Genomic DNA, 15,577 nt, shown 5'->3' with positions numbered 1-15,577 from the left:
ACGGTTAAAGGTACAGACCAGTTTTGGAAACGCCCCCCTCTCAAAAAATGAAATGGAAGCTCTTATTACTAATCATGTAAAAGAATATGTTTTGACAATGACTAATACGTGATGATAAAAATTTTGCCGAGAAACCGCCTAATTGATATAATTGGTAAATTATCATATCTATTTGGACCTGATAGATATCGCGCACGGGTCGCGTAGTCCCATATTTCTGTGTACAGTGCTTGTAACTTTACCAAGACTGGGCCAAATTTCTTATCATTTTGATGATTCCAGAACCTTGCAGTACACACCAATACTTATATGCTAAATAATCAACCATTTTTGATCGATTCCACCACGTTTCTTTCACAATGCAATCGCATGACCATAACTGGCCTTTATACGCGTGACGGTTTTCCATTCAAGCAGTTGTGTTGAACGCATCAATAGGTGACGTACACGTCTATTGTATAAGTCTTTGCTATCATGTAATTATAAATAAAGTACAGATAGATAATAATGATAATAAACTAATAATATACAAATAAACTTGAGTTCTGGTAAAAAAAGAAAATGAATTCTCACAGAATCTAACGAAACTTACACTGAATGTTCAAGATTACAAATAAATGTCATGTGCCAAACAATTTTGGAAGAAAATGTATACTGGCTGAGTAATGAGCATAGAAAGATAAGGACATCGGGGTAGTACTGGCAGTACTGGTAGTACTGTGTTGTCCCATATACATCTATCTGTGTAAGTGATTGTTACTTTACCAAGACTCTGCCAAATTTATGATGATTTCGATGACTCTAGAACCTTGCATTACACACCATTACTTACATGATATATGATCAACTTTTTTGATTCATTCCACATCTTTTCTTTCACAATGCAATCGCATTACCAGTACTCAAGTTTATCTTTAAGATTTGAAAAGAAAAAAAAAATCAATTCAAAAAAAAAAAAATTCACATTTTTTTTCAACTCCCAAATAGTACCTCCCAAATAGTACTCTCATATAGTACTTTTTAAAAATAGTTCAAATATTTCTGGTCATGTGACGAGCTCTCAACCAATCAAAAGCCAACAAATTTTTGATGCAGGATATAATGACATATAATCAGAAAATAAGAAAGACACATGTATCAACTCAATGCCTTTGAGTGTATCAGTCATTACGCATGTGAGGACAACAGAGAATAATAGACCAAACAATAATCTTCTTGCAATGAATATATAATGTTTTAATGAAAGAATTGTTAAATACAGGGGGTTGGAGAGTTTGCTCAGTTACATAAGCATGTACGTTTGAGATGAACCTCTACAAATACAAATTAAAGAATGGTATCATCTATATAGCAAAAATATCACCACGATAAAACCGTGTTTATAAAACTGTATTTTAGATGAAGGTTAAACAAAACAGAAAGAAATGGCAAAAAAAAAGGAGGAGAGCGGGGGAGAGACAGAAAAAACGGGGAGGTTTAGGAGAGCTTGTTAGCGATTTTTGAGACATGTGCTCCCCACCCCATATGGCTTGAGAATACTGAGTAATAGTTTTCTTTCTCACTCTCTATCTCTCTCTTAATAAAGGCTCGTTCAGATATGAAACGGTAAAACATAGAAGAACATTTTTTTTTAAATGCTGCGCGTTTTTACTGAGCTACGTGTAATGAGATACAGAAAAGTGACGCTTATTACATTTTACGTCATCATAAAGACCACCTGGTTTTGCCGCGTCATTTCTGAACGAGGCCTAATGAAGATGGTTTCTCTTCAAAGGAATTAAGTTTTGGGTTAAAGCAGTTAGCACAGTGGTAAGAAACCTAGGTTAGTAGAATTTAGACAATCCATCATTTTGGGGGTATAGACTCGGGGACGGCCCTGGAATACCACTTCTCTCAAAATGTGTCGAATCTTTATTCGCAGTGGTATCACTGTCATTGGCATCGTGTGCGGGACATGTTAATTCGAAATTTTGCGTAAAATGGGTATTTGCGAGAATGTTCGCGGATTTGAAAAAAAGAAAGGGATTTTCGTTTAAGAGCATAAAATTTGATGAAAAGGGGGTGATGTCTGGTCGCAATAATGTGAATGCATCTTTTTATGACTGTGTACTCGATAAGTTTAACATAATTATTTCATCTAGAGCCTAATATTTGTACCACCTCTTTGTTCAATAGGGATCATGTTTTCTATATTGTTGAGGAATTTTTTTTGAAAGTATGCAAAAATAAGGGGAAATTTTCAAATTGGCTGTAACGATCACGCGTCACACCTTTCAATATGAAGTGACACCACAAGTAGTCTCGGCTCGTCCAAACCCAACCGTGAATAAATAAACGGCCGAGCGAACGTGCAGGAAAAACGCTCTATGTTATATCTTAGCTCCCGGTCCGCCCCAAGTTCAGTGTGTCCGCTGCCTTATATCATCTATTTGTCCTCGAGATAGACCAGTAGATCAACTAGAGCCTCGAGGACAGCTTTCTTCTTCAAGTCAGAATCCATTTTGTCATTGGATCGTTCTTCAGCAGCCACCTGTGTGTAAGAAAATAAAACACGAGGATGACGATGATGATGAAAAAGATGATGATGATGATGAAAAAGATGATGATACTCTGCCAGCGTGAGCAAAGCACACTAAGAGGTTACGCTTCAACATCTTTGTGAGGGTCTTTGGCACCGTGCAAGCTCAATCAGCGAACTCACTAGCAGTCGAATATAACACATAACCATATGTACCATATGTACGAAGTACTTACATGACTTGTAAAATGGGACCAATGGGACCATTAACAAAACGACGCCGTCAAATTCAAAATACTGCAATCAATTATTCACACATATATTGTTTTTCTATTTATCATCTTCTCTGACCTGACCTGATACAGGACAGCTTGATAGTAGTTGCGATTTCGCATTGGACAAATTTGAATCAGTGTAAATATGTAAACACCAACGAGAAGTTGGCGTTTAGGATCTATGTAGCTGTATTGTAACTGAAGGACAGGACAGAACCGATGGTCCAGGTCTATCCAGGGACATGGGCTGACGATCAGACAATTAAGTCGTTGTCAGGATACTCAAGAAGCAAGAGAAACCCACATAAAAGACATAGCTAAGGATTTACATTTATCATTGAATCGTATTAATCTTGGGTTTAAGATTCATGTCCAATAATACCCTATTCATAATATTTCTGCCACGGGTGACTATAGCGTCTTTGTTGTCTGAATCGCCTTGTAATAAGTCTGGGATAATGGAACGAATGTGGGTCAGGCCGTATGCATATAATTCTTTGGTCTTATATCCTCTTAAAAGTTACATAATGCCTCGTGCTTTCAACAGTGCTTCATTGTTCAAAATGCGGCGATTAGCTTAGGCTTTCACAGAGCCTTGTTTCGATCTAAAGGATAACCTTAAATGATTTAGGAAAGCCTACTAACTTCCTGTCTCATGATATTTAAGTTCTCTCTGCTCATTTTCCGTTGCGGCAGTTCACACGCATAAGGAGCATAACGTTTTGATCTCGAATAGCGAATGAAAAGTCATAGGTTACTACCAAACCCAATTGTAAGAAAAAACACATATACGACGATAAGTATCAACGAAACTGACAGTAAACTTTCATTACAAAGATAACATACTAAATAAACTTTATCTATTATGTTTTCACCCAATTAAAAGGGTTACCTTAAACAAGGGTTGCGAATAAAGTCAAGATTGTAATCATCATAGTGAAGTAATTATCATGGATTTAGCTTGTAATTGGCATTTGCTTCAGTTTAAGGTGGTATTAACACCTTTTCCTTTCAACTGCATTATAGCATGGACCTATGCTTATAGTCAGTGAATGTCGATGCAAATAAATGAGCAATTGTTTTGGAATGAGATAACACACACATAATGGCTTTTGACCCACATTAACTTGGTACAGGAAGATTTTGACAATACTTTTTTTGTTTAAGTCTGCTGCTCAGTTATCCGTGGCAGCATAGAGTATCATTAGACAGCGTATTTGTTATTACCCCTTACCATTAAATATAATTCAATGCCAAATAGGTTACAACTTTTGAATTAGAAGCCACCACAATTGATCACTGCACGTACTGTATATATATAAACATACACACACAACATGGTGCATTTACTGCATGCAGTTGAAAGCAAAACATCATTATTGTTCACATCCATTCTTATCTGTCTTTGAAGATGATCCTTACCTTTTCTTCTTCTGTCATGTCTCCTTTTTCATAAAACTCCAAATCTTCCATTTTCCTTTTCTTATCTGATGAAATATTTACAGAAAAAGGGAGATTAAAAAACGTTTTCAATTCATTCCTGTTGCATTATTTATACTTAAAACAAGATTCTATTCTCTCATCGAATATGCATAACGCCTGCGTCTAAATGAGAACTACTTTCCGTCAATAGTGATCAGATGGTAATTTTTGTTTTACCTAAGTCTTTTTTGTACTCATCAATAACTTCTACATACCGTTTAGCAATCACTGTACTAATACATATGCTTAAAATGTCTAGCCAGGCAATCTCAGCTTTGATGACAATAACAATAATTCTAGAATTGAAATTTAAAATTCACATTATCGCAAGGTTAAAGAGAAAAAAACGATAAACAAAACACTATGTAAAAAACAACAACATATTGAAAAGTTGCAAAAACAAACAAATACGAACGTACCTCCTAATATTTATCCGAAAAAATTTATCAAATGTGTTAGTTGAAATATGATTTACATTTTATAATACTTTTGTTTTCATGAAAGGCAGTTATCAGATAGAACATATAATGGCTGTATTTTTCATTTTTTGTTGTTGTATTTGTTGAATTACAGGTAGCTAGAACGGCGAGTCGTTATTATCATTTTTTTATTGAGTGCATTAATCTCACGGCCGCATTTTTCTTCAGATAATAAATTGTTCTTGCTTGAATTTAGATAAGGTGATCGGTACACTTACCCTTTAGAATATAATGAATGCTATCAGAATAAGCTTTAAAGGAATGTTTATTTCGAGTCATATGTTAGGTGCGCAGACATAGGCAGTCAGACAAAACTTCGGAAAAGCAAACAGTAAGATACTTCGAAAATAGCAAATAACGCAAAGTAAATTAAGTGCCATCATCGTGCAATGCGTGGCAGTATTTTCCCCAGTCAACCTGCCGTTATAACGTATATTTTTTAACAAATGATGTTGTGTATACATTGATTACATTTAGGAGGGTACATTTACATGAACATATTTCAGGAAATTGGAGGCAATTGACCTACAGTCACTACAGTCAATGTAAAATCATCGTGCGGTCAGTAAATATTTTTAGAAAAATATTTACTGACCGCACGATGATTTTACATAATCTCCCTTATGCCTTTTATACGCATTGCCTCGTTGAGGGCTTCATATTCATCGTGCGATAATCGCCGTTTTTAATGTTCTCCATTTTCCCATTATAAATATTTCCTTCCAATGATCGCTTCCCGTCACCTCTTTATATATAATTCATTCCGTCTCCCATCTGTTATTATTTTCGTTTCTTAGCTGTCTGTAAATTATTTATTCACCGGGCATATCCACAACAAGCCTTGCTTTAACGTAGGCCCCTCCACTATACGCTTTAAAAATGATAAAGTGTTTAAACCTATTTGTACAAGCATTGCTTTTTAGTGGACCCCTCTGTTTCCAATATGTATTCGTTAATTTGTGTAAATAAATGTTTATAATTGATTTGTAATGTTTTGTTGAAACCAGAAATAAATTGAATTGAATTGAATTGAATTGAATTGAATTGGATTAAATTCATTATGATTTAGTTGACTTGCATGCTTTAGTATTATCATGACAATACTATTAAGACAACACCATTTGTATCGTTTGTTAGGAAAGTCTGTACAAAGAGGTTATGTTATGTCTATATGAAACATAAATACAAATATGTGGAAAATTAATGAACTTGAACTTGAACCTATTTGGCTGCAAAGGTTTACTGATTTTTTGTCTAAATGGTTGCCGTTGGGGTCCCTGTCATGAACATACCTGACTCTAGACACTGGACTTCGGCGTCTTTTTCGTGGGTGCAGGAGGAAGGAATCCCGGTAGAGCCGGCCGGACAGTCCATGATTGAGGCCTCTTCGCCCGTACAAGCAACATCGGCAAGTAGAGTCGATCCAGTTCCTGAGCCAAAGAACTTCCATACAGAATCATAGTGTAAAAAGGCCGGGTCAGTGAAGCCCAACTGCTTGCAAACGACATTGGAGTCCTCTTGCGACCATCCAATGCCACACACTGTTCCCCACTGTCCATCGAGGTAGACCTCGACTACGCCGTGTCCTAGATCGTCTTGCTTATTTACTCCTCCAAGCCGGACGACTGCATGGAAGGGATGTAATGATGACGAAGAAGGTAATGACGATAATTTTGATAATAATATTAACAACAATACTACTACCACTAAATAGTATGAAGTTATTATTAACATCGATTATTAATAACGAACCCAAACTTTCATTCCCTCGTGAAGGTACCGCACTACATTGTGAGTCAAAAAAAGTTTACACCTAGAAAATTGCTAATTATTTAAAAATCATCTATGAACAGTAAATTATTATAGATTTTATGAAAGAGTGTTTTATTCCGAATCATTTAGTATCATTTTGTGTGGTAGGCCTATGTGCTCACGCTTTGATGAACAGGAGGCATTTTTAGCGAGAGTGCAAAATTCGACTTGCGCCAAAGTTGCTTATGTGATTTTTGAATAAAACAATTGGGATAAGGGTATTAATTCGGTCTTTGCAGATCCAAATAACATCCCTAACAAAATCAATCATGCCACACATATCAAATATCAACGAACATTTGTGCGCGCATGCGTGTGTGCGTGACTTTGCTTCTGCAAAAAGCATATGCAATGCATTTCATTTGATAAATTCATTCTCTCACTCCGCTAATCCCAACATAATACATACTGTAGGCATCACTTTGGCGCAAGTTGATTTTTGCACTCTCGCAAACAATGCCTCCTGCTCATCCAAGCGTGAAAACATACCACACAAAAATGATACCAAAGGATTTGGGATAAAACACTCTTTCATAAGATGTATAATGATTTACAGTTCATAGATGATTTTTAAAATAATTAGCAATTTTCTAGGTGTAAACTTTTTTTTGACTCACACGGTATAGAACCAACTCCCCCATTTAGTGTTAGACAGGCCCAGTCTAAACAGTCGTTTGCAAATCTGTACTGGAGAAAATTACATTTTTAATATAAGAAATATCAGAGATTGTTCTTTTCAGTAATAACAAACCAAAAAAGTGTTAAAGCTTTCCCGCTTTAGTTTTCTATTACTCGATTTGAAAGGACGTATATTTTAATTGTATAAGCTGGAAAACGACTATTTTTTCGTGTTGATATCATGGTGTATAAACAAAAATGATGATAATAATCCATGATAGATATGTAAGTAATTAAAATTACAAAAGAGGACTGCAAAGCAAGATCTATACCAAGGCTGACAGATGCATCAAGACTGGCTGCGGACAGAAAAACTTTGCATACCATCACCATACAGAAGCCATCACGAGGCCCCTGGCCTGCGTGGACGGCATCGGTCAAAGTAAGTCAAAATAAAATTACTTCAATTTAATTTTTTTTTAAACCTATAATTTGTATAGGGCCTCCATGGAAAAACAGTTTTAATACTGAGGTAAGGGGGGGGGGTAAAGGCCGAAGATAATAAGCATGAGCTAATGACCTCGTTTCTTCTTTTCTTTTTTCTGTCTTTGTTGCTCTTCACATAATTTTAGAACTTGTGCCCGTCCCATCCTTTTGCAAGAGAACCCATGATCCGCTGCTAATAATATTATTGGAAAGTTCTCATGCATGAGGTTCATTCTGGCTGATTGTCAGAAGAGCTAGAGAAGAAAGACTATTTTTGTTCAACCCCCTCCCCGGTATTTCCCCTGGGAGCAGAAGGATGGGAGGGATAATTGAGTTTTCATTTATATTTTAGCCTATAACATGAGCGTATTTAACTTTTCACAATATTAAGTAGGTAAAATAAAATATTCTCACCTGCTGGTTCAGAAGTTGCACCATTATCTTGCACTGTGGAATGTGAAAAATAAATTTATCTTTTATCGTTGATTTTGATTTCGCATAATATTTACAGTTAAGCAATCAGTTTTTTTATATTAGTTTTTTAAAATTTTATTTCATTTAGTTTTCTACTCAAATATCCAACATAAAAATAACACATATACAGCATACATACAGTATTGACTGGGCTTGAGGGATATATCAGAAATATTGACCAATCTAAGATCATATTGCCCTGAGTCGAAGACAAGGGCATTATGGTCTTAGCACGGTCAATATTTCTGATGTACCCCGAAAGAAGCCCTGTCAATATAATTATTATTACCTATACAAGGCATTTTTTAAGTATCTATACGATACAAAATAAGTTTACGAAGTAGATTTAAGTTTTAGGATAAAACATTTCATATTTGCGTGATTTAACTTAGAGGAAAACAAGGGGAATTTCAGAAAAGCAAGGCTTGTTGAGCGAGGTTCCCAGTATAAATTAGATACTAAACCATCGTCAGCGTGCATCAAATCTTGCGCGTGCCTGCTCCCAGAGAGACCCACAACGTGCGAATGCACCCGCCCGCGTCAGATCCCTGGGTCTTCCCCGCCGAGGCTTATTCCGCATAGATCAGTCGGCTTGTCCGACCTAGCAACCAGCAGTATAAACTATTGCAGATTGAGGTGTCATATAAAAGGGCAGAAAATGAACTTTCTAGAAATATGATTTCTCTCTTTGAATTTTAGACACGGTTCGCCACATGACTTTTTGGTACACTTTCTTCAATCATCCATGCGTGAAATATACATCATATGAGTTGATTAAGTTATGATAAAACATCGTTAGTTCTCGGTTTCATTTTTACTGGGACGCACTGCATATATATATATATAGATATATATAACACACTTTTCCCATTGCTCATTATGTGGGTTAATTGAACGACCCATCCAGGGCGACAATTGTTCCTTGGTCCATATCCCGTACTAACCGAATGTCTAACTTCGAATCCGGACAAAACACAAAAACTTCACCCTATAAGTATAAACGTATCCATAAAACCCTTTCTCAAACCCTAACTTTCATTCTATGTCTATCAAGGCGTGGTTCTAGAAGATTTAATTTTGTTAATCTTTTGGACGGGGTGAGGCCTTGGGGGCCAAGGGGCTCTTACATTGATTGTCTGTACGTCCTATGCTTTAATTCATTATAATAGATTTGATTTGGGTTGGGTGAGGTCAAGTGCTTGAAGATTTGTATTTATTAATTTGTATTTGTTTAGAAGCGGGGGGGGGGGATTTGAGCCCCCTGAACCCCCCCCCCCCCAATCAGATTCGCTTCTGCCGTGATGACGAAAGCACGGAAGAAAAAGTATTGGAGCAGGAGCAAAAGCAAGATTTTGTTTGGAGATTTAGGTGATTTACCCTGACATATCACTCCAGCATCCTCCTCATGATCGCAGTTGTGCCACCCGTTTTTGTTCCGCGGACAGTCCTTGATTGAAAATTCGTCGCCTTCACACGCCACATTGTCCATGAAGATCTTTCCTGAGCCTTCACCGAAAGTCTCGGCCTCTACCGTAAAGTTAGAAGCTCCAAGGAAGCCCAACTGCCTGCACACTACATTAGCGTCCTCAAGCCCCCAAGAATCGTCGCATACTGTTCCCCATTCCCCGTTGGCATAGACCTCGACTCGTCCTTGATTGGCGGAGCTACCTGATCCGGCAAGTCGTACCTCTGAAAGGGATATTTGCATTGAATATATGAAATTAAATCATTCTGCAATGGTCATGAAAAACGGTTTATAATTGTTTTTAAAAGCATTGTTCAACAATGCCAATATCTGATATGCATGCATGGCCCTACGTGCTATCAGCGTCTGTAATGTGGTGTAATATTGAAACCCTAAAAAAATTGCGCTTCAAAATGATCTTGAAGTGCCTCCAAGAAGTAAAAATCTTTGAGTGGTTTTTTTTTGTTGTTGGACGGGGTGAGGCCTTGGGGGACAAGATGCTCTTACAGTGATTGTCTGTACGTCCTTTGCTTTAATTCTTTATAATCGATTTGATTTGGGTTGGGCGAGGTTGAGTGCTTGATGATTTGTATTTATTAATTTGTATTTGTTTAGAAGCGGGGGATTTGAGCCCCCTGAACCCCCCCCCCCCCCATCAGATTCGTTTCTGCCGTGATGACGAAACCAAGCACGGAAGAAGAAAAAATCGGAGCAGGACCAAAAGTAAGTTTTTTTTTTATAGATTTAGGTGATTTACCGTGACATACAACTCCAGCATCGCTCCGATGACCGCAGTTGTGGTTCCCGATTTCGTTCTGCGGACAGTCCATGATTGACGTTTCGTCGCCTACACACGCCACATTGTCCAGGTTGATCTGTCCTGAGCCTTCGCCGAAAGGCCATGCCATTGCCGTATATTCAGAAGCTCCAGGGAAGCCCAACTGCCTGCACACTACATTAGCGTCCTGTAGCCCCCAAAGATCGTCGCATACTGTTCCCCAATCCCCATTGGCATAGACCTCGAGTCGACCTTGACTGGAGGAGCTACCTTCGCCGGCAAGTCGCAATTCTGAAAGGGATATTTGAATTGAATATATGAAATAAAATAATTCTGCAATGGTCATTAAAAACGGTTTATAATTATGCTTAAAAGCATTGTTCAACAATGCCAATATCGAATATGCATGGCCCTACGTGTTATCAGCGTCTGTGAACAAAAAAATTGGCCCCACCCCCTATTGCTGCCGGCTGGATCCGCCCCAGGTCACAGATGGGTCGTTACTGTTACATTATATGGACAGATTGGATAGATGTGTAAATCATTGAAATTTTAACCAGTAGACGATGCAAACTTTCGGATACCAACCTGGTTCGTGCGTGAGATTTGGTTATTATTTTGGTGAGTCCAGAACGCAATAACGCAACTTTCACCGACTTTGCTCTACAAAACAAATCTGCCATATGTTAGAGGAAGAGATGATACGGTACTCGCTTGTATTATATTTTAAACAGAAATTGTATTTTCACCTATAAAATGTACTTATGAAAATAAATGTTCAACATCGCTACCCTCTACCTGATCGTAAATACTGTAGCCCCCCACTTTGATACACGTTCCACGTAACGGGGCCTGTGTATACATCATACACGCATAAAACACTGATCTTTATGATGCCTTTAACGTGACAAAGCTTCTTTTCCCCTTTCAAACGAGAAAGAAAACAAGGTCATTAAAAGGATTAAGCGACATAATGATTGTGATTCAAATTGATGCAAATATTTGTTTGAATAAGCACTGCTATTCACCAGAATCTTCTTAGTAAAAACAACTTTTACAAATCTCAGCCATGCTTACTGAGTTGAGACGTTCCATTCAATTTAAAATACTCATCAAAGAATACACTTCTCCTAATCTGAAAGTGATCTTACAGCACAGTGGCAGACAGAATTGCATGGCTGAGATTTGTAAAAGTCGTTTTCACAAAGAAGATTCTGGTGAAAAGCATTGCTTATTCAAAAAAAAATCTTTGCTTATTTGTCGCATGATCCTTTTATTAAACAAACTTTTTTTTGCCGGGTAGAAGAAGCTATGTCACCGTTAAGAAATCATAAAGATCAGGGTTTTTTTTTTCTTCTTTATAAAGATCAGTTGTATTATGCGTATAAACATATGAATACAGAACAAAATGTTGATTATCAGAATGTCATTTTGGAATACCTTGATAAAAAATACCCGATCTTACTGTGCCGATACCACATTGTCTTTAGCCCGTATCAGCAGCGCTCAAAATACACGGGGGCGGTGGGCGATTCGCCCCCGTGAGCTACATAATCGCCCCCGCCCCCCCCCCCCCCACTCAGTTTTATTTAGGGTACGCATATGCTCGTTCCCTCTTTTTGAAAGCACCCCCTATCTGAGGACTGCCAACATTTCCGACCCCCCCCCTTTCGCGGGCTTTTCCTGCCTTGGAGACCCCCCTAAATCAGGAAAAATGCTCAATGTACCCCCCTAAATTCGGAACAATTTCTCAGGAGTTCAAAGAGATGAGAGAAAAAAAGAAAAAACACCCCCTTTTAAAAGAAATCTCCGGGTGAAAAGTCAAATATACCCCTTTTTTTACAATTCTCGGGCCGGACTTTGTCGCACGAAAAGTACCCCTTTACCGGACATTTTGGCAACACGCATGCGGTCATTCCGACCCATGAGTGGGGGGGGGGGCCGGGAATCGCCCGCGTCAGGTTGCTCACGGGGGCGATTGCAAAATTAAAAATCGCCCCCGTGGAATTATAAAATAAAGATTATCTTTTCTGTTATAACTTTAACACAATATTGAGTTTCAATTTTCAAACCTTAAACCAATGAAATGGAACTTCGATAAGCGTGCAAAATTTCTCGTTTTATGAGTAGGCCTATTATTACCGATTCAGCTCGCAGTGCAGTGCCGCCGTCAGCAGTGGTTATAGGCCTACTGCACCGTTAGTAACAGTACGTGTGCACGCTGCCGCGCCATGTCTGCTGGAGCTGGAGGCGATCACGCAAGGGCAGAAACATGAAATGGAGAAGTTTTTCGTTGTGAAAGCGTTAACCCGCTGAAATCTGGTGATTTCAAATGACCAGCAAATAATGAACCTCGACCAGTAAATCAAAATTAGGGACTTTTAGATTTGCACGATGAGAACGTGGACTGCAACGTGTGACCTCCTTTTAAGGCAGTGCCAGTGCTTAAAAGGACGTCACATGTGACTGCCAGTGCCTTAAAAGGACGTAACACGTCCACGCAAATCTAAAAGTCCCTATTGAGAAGAAGAGGAAGACCAAGATGTCGTGGAATGATATGGTAACATGGGCAGATCTACGGGGGGTGGGGTTAGGGGGTTTAACCCCCTCCTCCCACCCCGGCCCCCTTGGGCTGCCAAGTAAAAATGTGATATTAAAGCGGGGGGGGGGGGGGATGCTGGAGAGGAGGACTACTAATCTATTTTATTTTTTTCAGGGGGGGGGGGGGTAAGTGAAGCGCCGTTTTTAGCACGACTTTCTTTTTAACTCTTACTTTCACCTATCTCAGATAACCCTAAGTTTTTGGTTGCTGCTTTATATGTAGTTGATAATGCATGATTAAAATAAAGAGAGAGAGAGAGAGAGAACCACCATCATTTTGCAATGGTTCAGGGTTCGTGTAATGTACATTTGAAACCATTTCTTAGCGTCTCAACCCTAAAAAATAGCGAAACTTTTTTTGAGGAAAAGCATTATACTGAACTGAATAAAGAATTATAACTTTATATTAGCTAATACAAATACTGATACGCAGGGCTCAAATTGATTTTTTGTCCACGGGGGCTCTTCCCCCCAAAAAAGAGCCCCCGTGAGCCTTCTCACGGGGGCTCTTTTAGTACTGGGGCTCTTTTTTATACAAATATCCATTGAATTGGTACCAATGATACTCCTCAATTATTTGCTATTTCATCATTATCATTTCAATCAGCATTTTCCCTCTTACAAATTTACAAGCTACATAGCTGTTACTGGCCTGTGTATAATATATACGCATACAACACTGATCTTTATGATGTCTTTAACGTGACATATCTTCTTCTCCCCTTGCAAACGAGAAAGAAAACAAGGTCATTAAAAGGGATTAAGCGACAAATAATGATTGTGATTCAAATTGATGCGAATATTCGTTTGAATAAGCACTGCTATTCACCCGAATCTTCTTTGTAAAAACAACTTTTACAAATCTTTTACAAATCCCCCGCTTATTTACCGGCCGGCTGAGTCGGCACAAAAATGTTCCCCAAAAACTGGACCCCCCAAAAAAAACATATGTGTTCTTACCCCCCCCCCCCCCCCCCCCCCCCCCTCATTCGCCGTTCGGTTGCCTGATTCACCGCTAAATATTTTCTAAAGATTTGCCCCCCCCCCCCCCTATTGTCGCCGGCTGGATCCGCCGCTGGATACAGGTAATTGTATAACAAAACTGTAACTTATTTCATAATGATTTATTCACTCCAGATACCCTCAAATATGGATTATCATCATTTATTTGGTATTTTTTGTTTCGGACGTTACATTTGTTTCGGACGTTACAACTGTTAACGGAAAATTGGTTTTAACTATAAAATAGTATTGTAATGATGTATTACAAATTTATTTTTTGGTGGGTAGCCGCCATGAAATGTTTAAAAAATGTTACGAAAGATAGGTCCTGCAGTTCATATATTTTCTGCTACTTCAAATTGAAAGTTGTTTCGGACGTTACAAAATTGTTTACGGAAAATGAGACAACTTTTTCAAATTTTGAATATATTTCTCATATAAGCGCTACTACAATAAAATTATATTTTCTTTTAATTTAATGACTTGGAGTAACTAATAAGCTTATTCAAACCATAAACAATCTCATTAATTGATTGTTCTAGTGGGTTAAATGAGGGTCTACATTGTTTACAGAAAATGTAACGTCCGAAACACCATTTTCAATTGCACTGTTCCATCAAAATACAAGAGTTAATTCAGATTACTGTTAACTTTCTTTAAGATCCACCCATGCTCATTAATCATCAATAGAAAAAAAACATATTGTTTGTGGGTATATATTTGTTTCGGCTCCAACCAAAGAGGTATGTCAATTTTGTTACAAAATTCCGTAAACAATTGGCTGTTCAGGGATACCTAATGCACATAAAGCAACGCTGAACATTTTTCGTTAAGCTATGGGAGGTTAACCTAGGTCCATGCTACAAGAAAAAGTTGTAACTAATTTCGAATTCTTTATCTTTGTAAAGTTTCAGGCTGTCAAAGGGTCATTTAGCTTTTTGGTCATAGTTAAAACAAACCAGTGCCACAAGTCCTTTCTCCGGGTGCGTTATTATTTAACTTCGGAAACAGAACGACACGTAAACTTTACTCAAGTGCCAATAACTCAAACAGAGAGTGCTATTGCTGAAATCTATTGTAATTATATGTTACTTGATAACGTACACATTGTAAGTTTCTCTTCGAATTTTTCAAATTTTGTAAAAGCTATGGTACTTTTGTTTTTAGCGCTCCTCAATAAGCGATAGTATGAGTAGTCGTAATAGTAGCGTTTCAAAGATTCAAATTCATTCAAAATGTTCTAGGTTAGTGCAAATCCCAAACTACTTATTTGTTATTCAATGATTTTTCTTAATGATTCTTAATGATACATTTAATGTAATAGATCATAGAGTTTTTAATGGGGCCAAACTTGACTAGTAACATAACAATGTCAACATTTATTGCATTAGCAATAAGATTACGAAGGACTTATTGATTTTAATTTTTAAACGGATCCATAACCTAGCAACACCATCTCTTTGTTCGAAAATAACTGTTAAGGAAAGTTCTTATTCATTACGCAACCACAAATGTATTCTTCACTTGGACACACCTCGGACAAGATTTCTTGAAAATAGTTCATTTTATATTGGTATCAAACTGTTT

The 15,577-nt window shown here is 37.8% G+C and overlaps 1 protein-coding gene across 2 annotated transcripts in view; it reads right to left on the bottom strand.

The window, feature by feature from the left end:
- Positions 1 to 1,210: 1,210 nt before the first annotated feature.
- The window catches only part of LOC578206 (neurotrypsin), a 37,837-nt gene continuing 23,470 nt past the window's right edge, over positions 1,211 to 15,577 (bottom strand). The window contains exons 4-9 of one of the 2 annotated variants that reach the window (XM_030984355.1): positions 10,367 to 10,540; positions 9,522 to 9,833; positions 8,085 to 8,117; positions 6,047 to 6,379; positions 4,216 to 4,280; positions 1,211 to 2,530 (exon numbers count right to left, since the gene is read on the bottom strand). In XM_030984355.1, the coding sequence (XP_030840215.1) occupies positions 2,426 to 2,530; positions 4,216 to 4,280; positions 6,047 to 6,379; positions 8,085 to 8,117; positions 9,522 to 9,833; positions 10,367 to 10,540 (1,022 nt within the window). In that variant the 3' untranslated portion in view covers positions 1,211 to 2,425. Of the gene's footprint in view, positions 2,531 to 4,215; positions 4,281 to 6,046; positions 6,380 to 8,084; positions 8,118 to 9,521; positions 9,834 to 10,366; positions 10,679 to 15,577 lie in introns of both variants that reach the window. The other variant, XM_030984356.1, reaches the window with a different exon arrangement.

Source organism: Strongylocentrotus purpuratus, unplaced genomic scaffold (assembly GCF_000002235.5).
Source record: "Strongylocentrotus purpuratus isolate Spur 01 unplaced genomic scaffold, Spur_5.0 spur5_scaffold_14, whole genome shotgun sequence".
Taxonomy (NCBI): Eukaryota; Metazoa; Echinodermata; class Echinoidea; order Camarodonta; family Strongylocentrotidae; genus Strongylocentrotus; species Strongylocentrotus purpuratus.
Note: the sequence above shows the minus strand (reverse complement) of the source record. Positions and strands in the feature narration are given on the sequence as shown.